General features: G+C 39.7%; 2 protein-coding genes across 9 annotated transcripts in view; both read right to left on the bottom strand.

The window, feature by feature from the left end:
- herpud2 (HERPUD family member 2) overlaps positions 1 to 657 on the bottom strand; it is a 9,124-nt gene extending 8,467 nt beyond the window's left edge. For 2 of the 3 annotated variants that reach the window (XM_035672277.1, XM_035672279.1), the window contains exon 1: positions 577 to 657. The gene's annotated coding sequence lies outside the window, so the exon portion shown is untranslated. Of the gene's footprint in view, positions 1 to 376; positions 502 to 576 lie in introns of those variants that run through there. The other variant, XM_035672278.1, reaches the window with a different exon arrangement.
- A 947-nt stretch (positions 658 to 1,604) lies between these two features.
- On the bottom strand, positions 1,605 to 4,807 carry pkdc (protein kinase-like domain containing). 6 transcript variants are annotated; one of them, XM_035673192.1, is made up of 3 exons: positions 4,738 to 4,802; positions 3,712 to 4,117; positions 1,605 to 2,826 (listed from the first exon to the last, which is right to left on the bottom strand). In XM_035673192.1, the coding sequence occupies exons 2-3, from the start codon at positions 4,080 to 4,082 to the stop codon at positions 2,235 to 2,237; spliced, it is 963 nt and encodes a 320-aa protein (XP_035529085.1). In that variant the 5' UTR covers positions 4,083 to 4,117; positions 4,738 to 4,802; the 3' UTR covers positions 1,605 to 2,234. The 6 variants fall into 6 exon arrangements, with proteins under 6 accessions (XP_035529085.1, XP_035529086.1, XP_035529084.1 ...); XM_035673193.1 differs by having other exon boundaries at positions 4,583 to 4,786; XM_035673191.1 differs by having other exon boundaries at positions 3,712 to 4,094; positions 4,583 to 4,786.
- Positions 4,808 to 7,154: the final 2,347 nt, after the last annotated feature.

Here is a 7,154-nt window from a genome sequence, read left to right as displayed (position 1 = left end):
TACCCAGTACCAAGCTGTGAGTCATTTATGTGTTTAAAATAGTCTTTTTGGACTCAAATGAAACCAAATACCACAAAGGAATAAGCTACAGAATATAAAGACACTGGCCTCACACACGGTCCTTCTTTAACTGCAATTAACAGGTCTTTTTGGTCTTTTAAACGGGACTCGTTGCCCATAAAATAACATACATTAATAGATAACACACAGAGTTAACAGTAAACCATGTATTCTGTATTTAAGATGGGGAAATCTGCTTCCTAACACCTGCGTTACATTTACAGTGAACTGTGAAAACTAAACGTGAACCAGCCGGAGTCGAGACAAACAATGAGACTTCGTGCTAACTGAACTCAGGATCCCCCCCCCGTCTTACCCGCACCCACCCGGGACAGTGTCTCCTGTAAGGCGGGTTAACGTCGATATTTTGACCCTTGTCATGAAGCGGCTAACGTTAGCTGTCGTTTGGAGAACTCGGTCGCGTCCGGTCGAAGCGTTTCACCGAGTTGACGTTAAATAGTCCGCGAAGCAAACGTCACATTCTCGCTTTATTAGAGCTTCCCTTAGTGTGTTTACCTGTTTAACCGTCTTCTTCCTTCTTTCTTTCTTTCTTTCTTTCTTTCTTTCTCCCAGCTCGGCTCGGCTCGGCTGCCTTGTTGTTGTAATGTCGGGTGTGAGACCGGAAGCCACGTCACCACCCTCTTCGCAACAGCTGATCAGAGAATAAATAAATAAATAAATAAATACATAAATAAATAAATAAAAAATAAGCTGATGAGAGATCAGACGCAGTGATTGATAATAATGCCACTGTATTATATTATATTTTTCTAGCTTGCAGGAAGCTGTTGTTGTTTGTTTTTTTAGCGACGTGGTTGCTAGGCGACACCTAAGCACCGCTGAGTGTGACGACATGCGCATTGATTTTGTAGTTCTCTGTTATGTTTTAAGCAGCGGCGGATCTATAAAATACTCCTGAGGTTATTTGACATCTTTAATAATAATAATAATAATAATAAAATAAACTTTAATTATAGAGCACTTTTCAAAACAAAGTTACAAAGGGCCTTACATGGCTGGAGCCAGGATTGAAGACATGTCAGAAGGCACTAGGCAAATAAAGTCAGACAATTAAAATCATATAGACGTGAGGTAGAATAAGAAAAAAGAATAACAATAAAACAGGTAAAATATATTGCAGATTTTAAGGATATATGTTTTAAGAAGTGATTTAAAGGATGACATTATTGTGGCACAGTAGTAAAGCATTGGATAGAAATATCTTAAGGTGACATCAGAAAATAATAACTTGTTAACATGTTTCCAAATACATGTCTTTTGTTCAATGAATTTAAGTCTATCACTTAGTCTAAAATATGGCCACAAAAGATCATTAAAATATGTATTAACTTCCTGTTTTAAACACATTGTTTTACAACTGACGGGAGGAAAGGTGTTGTGAGTGGGAATTTATTAAACTGTATTATTATTTCTTACTGTAGGCCTATTACTGCCAAAGTTGTGCTTAGGCAATCAAAAATCATATATATAATAAATTTAAAACCCTCTCTGTGGCTATTTTAGAGTCAAATGTTTTATTACAGTTATCATAAATAGTAAATGTGCAACAAGCTCCAACTACTGGGGTCACATTTCTTATACATACAACAATTGTATCTCTATGGTCACATTTGCTTTCTTTACAGCCATGAAAATTTGTGGCACTATTCAAATACTGTGGAAGAGTAGTCAAAACTCAGTATGTGATACAAACATACAGTGTGCAGTAATAATACAGCTAATAGTCCTAATCAGGATACAGCAGACATTTCTGCTACTGGAAAAGACAAAAAGGTGTTTTGTATTTTTTGACTACTAAATATATGTTTAGTTCACGAGCCAAATATATTCAACACACGGTAAACCTAACCCTAACCTCCGAAACGACATTTTCACTTCACATAATGACATTCATTAACCAAAGTGTGTGGGTGCATGAGGCAAACAGACAGAAGAGCTGCAGTGTAGGAAAGAAAAGTCAGAGCATTTTACACAAACTTTTATTAATCCAGAAACAGTCTGATTTGCATGCTTCACTGCACAGAGGTGATGAAAGGACTGAGGAGTGCGTGTTTGTGAGGGATTCACTGCAGATTTCCATTCAAACTTGCCACCTTCTAGCCACACGCTCAGTTCTCTGGTTGTCTGGAGTTAAAAGGTCTTTTTGCTTCTGGTTACAGTTTCAGTTTGCCCAGAACCTCCTTGGTCAACTGTTTGCTGTACCGGTTGATTTTCCAGTGTCCAGGCATCCATCCGAGTAGAAAACGATGAAAATCCGTCCAGGCAAACGCAAACATCTCCCTCCACTCTTTCTCCAGGGCAGCAAAGTCCACATCTTTTTTCACAGATAGCTTTAGTTCTGTAAAATAGAAGTCCAGCAGGCCCGGTACCCTCTTTTCACACTCCCTCTCCTCCATGCAGCTTCCTAAAAAATACACCACGTCTTTCATCCCACAGCCACCACCAACATACTGAAAGTCCACAGCTGCCACCTCCTTTCCACTCTGAGAAAAACAGAAGTTGGCTAACTTGGCGTCTCCGTGAACGACGGTCTTGAAGCGGCAGTCGTTGAGTATCCGGTCGATATCTCCAGCTGCTGCTTTGAGCTTGGCGTCGTCCATGGCCTCCAGCTCGTCTGGCCGGGTCTCCAGGTGCCAGTAGGTACCGACAGGCCACAGGCCCTCCGGAGCCACGCCCAGGAAGAGAGCATGGAAGTGGGCAAGCCAGCTGAGGCAAGCCTTTATTTCTTTGTCCTTCACGCTGGTCCTACAAAGAAACACCAAAAACCTTATTTATCCAGCATGAAATGTCTTTATTCTTATCATCTCTATCCCTTTAATGACACTCTCGCAGTACTCACTTTGTGATTTTGTTTTGAGGGTGCTTCCATCGACATCTAGTGAACTGCAAAGAAATGTTTGTCCTTATAAAATATGAAAGCCCAGGCCTAAAAATGCTTTCCTACACAGGACTGTAGCTACCTCCAAATCTCATTGTATTGTGTACAATGACAATAAAGGCTTTCAATTCAATTTCAGTTGAGGACACTGGGGACCTGTCCTCAGTATTGTTTTGGGAAATTTGGGAGTTTTAACAACCTGAAGACATTGAAGGCAGTGTATCTTTAAAAGGTCTAGTGTCGTATAATATTCATAAGTATGTTTTCATTAGTTTATAATCACCTGAAAATAAGAATAGTTTAATTTCCGTTACCTTAGAATGAGCTGGTTTTATCTACAGAGGTCCTCATGTTTCTACAGTAGCCCAGAACAGACAAACCAAACACTGGCTCTATAGATAGAGACATATGTATTTCTCACTTTTATTTTTTATTTCTTGTACATTCAAACACATTCATGCACCGATGTTGTGCCATGAATGATTTAATTTCTGTTCTAATGAGCCTTTGCTATCAGTGTGTGAATGCCTGAATGGGTGACTGTGGCATGTAGTGCAAAGCACTTTGAGTGGTCGGAAGACTAGAATGATGCAGAATCTGGATGCTTTTCAAAAACCTTTTTTCACCTCCTCAAAAATGTTAAACTGCATCACTTTAATGGAAATGTAGTATTTGTCCAGTCATTTGATGGCCTAGACTTTGCAGAGCTACAGACTACCATGTACTTCATACAAAATGCTCTGCGGTTATACCTTCTCTGATCGTAACCAACAGCATCCAGATCCTCCAGCACGATCAGCATCTCGTCTCCGTGGGAACAGGCGGCCAGGCAGGCAGGAATCCGACAGCTCTGATTGGTGGAATAGTTCTGGTACCAGTGTGTCTCCACCTGGTAGGATCTCACTTTACGTCTGTGGGAGCGATCCGTGTTCCAGCCGCCAGGGTGCTCGGCCTCCTCTGGAAACTTGACGTGTTTGACGACCACGGAGGGCCGGTCGCAGCCCTCCAGGTGCAGCCTGACTATCTCCCCATAACCGCTCCACAGAGTCTGGATCTTTGCTCCAACACGCAGGGAGGAAGCACCACACGCCTGCAGGATGAGATCCTGGTACTCCTGTTTCATTTCCAGTCAGAGCTGATCCGTAAAGAGGAAGCACACTGTAGTGATCAAATATTATACCAATTCAAGGTACTTGTACTTTCCTGGAGTTTTTTCATTCACTTCTCTACATTTGTCTGACAGCTTATGTTACTTTTCAGATTTTTCATACCCCTCCTGTCCAGTGAAAAAACAATGTATCTCCAAATTAGGCTATTTAGATTTCTAAATTGAAGGAAGAAGTGTTCCTTTAAGGGTTGAGGAAAAGTTCCTACTTATTAAGGTAAATAAACTGTTTAAAACTCTCTCGGATTAGCTGGAAAATGAATTATCACAAACTGAACACAGGGCTGTTTGTTTTTCTGAGCTCATGAAAGTTGGTTCTTCGAAGTTGTAGTTCTCCCAACACATACGATGATCTTACTGTAATAGAGTAAACTACCTAACAGTATAAAGTAGCTAAAATCAGCTCAACCTTAAACATCTACAGAAGTAAAACACAACATACATATTAATGCAGTTACCTCACTCACAAATGATCAAGCTTGTGCATCCAGACACCAAAACAGGCTGTGTTTCTGCCTATTCCTTTCTCACACACACATTCAGAAGATGCTACTATTACATTAACAATGTAAGCCAAAATAATACAGTAAGTATGCAAAACTAACTGACTCACATAGGCCAAAACAGAATGCATATGCTTTCCTTTACGTCTCAATGGGCAGACAACAGGAAGTACTCTCTACAGCCGGCTGTGTGGTGTTTAAAGTAGCAGACATGAACTAAAGAAAAGCCAAATTCACGCCTCTGCCACCTGCTGGTCTGGAGTGCATCAACATACTTGGTTCACTTACTGAATTCAGTTCATCTTGCACAATCTAATGTAAACTGTTGATTAAGTCAGTCAGCAGTGGGAGCTGCAGCAGCCGTGACACAAAGATCATGGAGGCGGTTAAAAGCAATTTATGTCTAAAATCACACTTCTTTCTGTCCATTGTTAACAAATCATAAATCATAGAAATAGATGCCACCTAAGAACTCCGGAGTTTGCCTGAGAATCATATAATGGGTACATTACAAACAGAAGCTGCTAATAATTAATTTGGCATGATTAATGGTGCTAATTTGCCTGAATGTAAACAGATATAGGTTTTTAAAAAACAGGCTCAAGTTGTGGCCCACATGTAACCGACTCCTTGGCATAACTTAATAACTGTGATGGGGTATTTGTTGATGCTATAGGTTGTGGTGTTATTGCATTATTTTGTAGGATGTAAATAATAAATATTACAAGCACCTATCCAATACAACAACACCTGACTGTGGACTACACCCTCAAAATGTCCAATGGGGCCCCGTTGGACACTTACTCGAGAGCTAAATTTAGTTGTGGGCTCCTGTTGACCCTGCATTCCTCAGAGCATCAGAAACCAAGCAGTACACAAACTGACATAAGTTGCAGCAAACTGGCACTGAGAGAAGTATCTTTACTACCTCCATGAGCTGTTTGTCACAGGAGAAAAAATGCCCTTCAGGTGCATTAGAATAAAGTTTTCATTTGTCTTATACATGTAGAAAAAACATTTGCATAGATTGGGGGTTGTATAAACTGAACCTGCAGAACAGTTTCTAATTCGAAATACACAAAAACGCCACCCTGTGATAACTCTGACGAGATGACAATGAATCTTTGATGAGTCTTTTAAACTGTGATAATAGGAGAATGTAATTAAGAGGAATTATTTTGTTTAAACATAACAAAGAAGGAAGGACCAAAGAAAGCATTGCTTCTGATGGCTCATAAAATTGTAAATGGGCTCGCCCCATCATACCTGTCTGATCTCATTATACTTTATATCCCAGTCCATGCTGGCTACAGGGGTGGATCTTAAGGAATATTCATGGAGTGGCAGAAACATATGTGCTGATTTAATTGCAGTCACATATATCAATATTTGCTTGGGGAAAAAAACTCAAATGATGATATTTAAACTCAAAAACATTAAATTATTGTGGCACATCAGTAAAACATTAGAGATCGAATGCAATGGAGTAAGAAATAAAAGTAAAATATTTCCAAATCTTGAAATTTAAATCTTTTTCATGTAGATTTTATGAATTCATGACAAATCCCTCATATGGAACTAAACAGCTTTGAGCAATAGATTAATTTAGGCATCTATCTCAAGTCCGACTATTATTTTGATCTATGTCATCATCAATAATTCCCTACAGCTTCAGGAAATACTGAATACTGAAATACGGATTTGCATTTTGTCCCAGAAGGACATTTGAAAGTTTACATACTGAGGAAAAACACTTTTGCATAATGTGTATGATGGACGTGATAAACAAACACTGAACCTGTTTAACTGTCAATGTACAATCAACTACAAGGTGTGACACACAAGTATAAGAGCACTTCACACCAGTACTGCATTGTGATAGGTGCTGAGACTGGACGAAATCTTTGCGGTGTACAAACAGGTGCCCAGTGTAAACAAGTAAAGAGAGACATTTGTGAAACAGAAAATGGAGAACTGAATAAAGACAAGCTGGACAAGTGAAGGGGACTCTGTAGACAAATCAAGACTTAACAAACATTAGGTAAGTCTCTTCTACATCTGCAATCACACACAACCTTCAGATGTTAATCTGTTCTTAGATTTTCAAGATATTAAAGGTTATTTTATTGTCCTTTACAACAAAAGGTAAGAATGATTTTTAGATTTACTTCCGTTTATGCTACTTTTAAACAAAATGTTCTGTCCTTTGGACTCTGCACAGACACGTCGCCCCACCAATGTCACTGTAACACCTGTATATGCAGACATTCACATATAGCAAAAAAAGACTGAAGCAGATTTGTAATGAAATGCACTCACAGGTGTTTTAAAGAAATGGGTGTCTCGTGTTCAAAGTAAAGTTTCATTGTTCACACAGTAGTGTGTGTCTTAAGTTAATTTCTGCAACAACAAACAAACAACAAAAAAAATTAAAGCTGCAAGCAGCGTTGGGTGGGCCCTCGCACTCCACGCAACTCGGGGCGTGCTGCGGCCGCGTCACGTGCCGTCGTTACACGTGCGGACCACA

The sequence above is a fragment of the Morone saxatilis genome, unplaced genomic scaffold (assembly GCF_004916995.1).
Source record: "Morone saxatilis isolate NCDOM2014 unplaced genomic scaffold, NCSU_SB_2.0 Contig24, whole genome shotgun sequence".
NCBI lineage: Eukaryota > Metazoa > Chordata > Actinopteri > Moronidae > Morone > Morone saxatilis.
The sequence above is the reverse complement of the archived record's forward strand: the minus strand, read 5'-3'. Positions and strand labels throughout refer to the sequence as shown.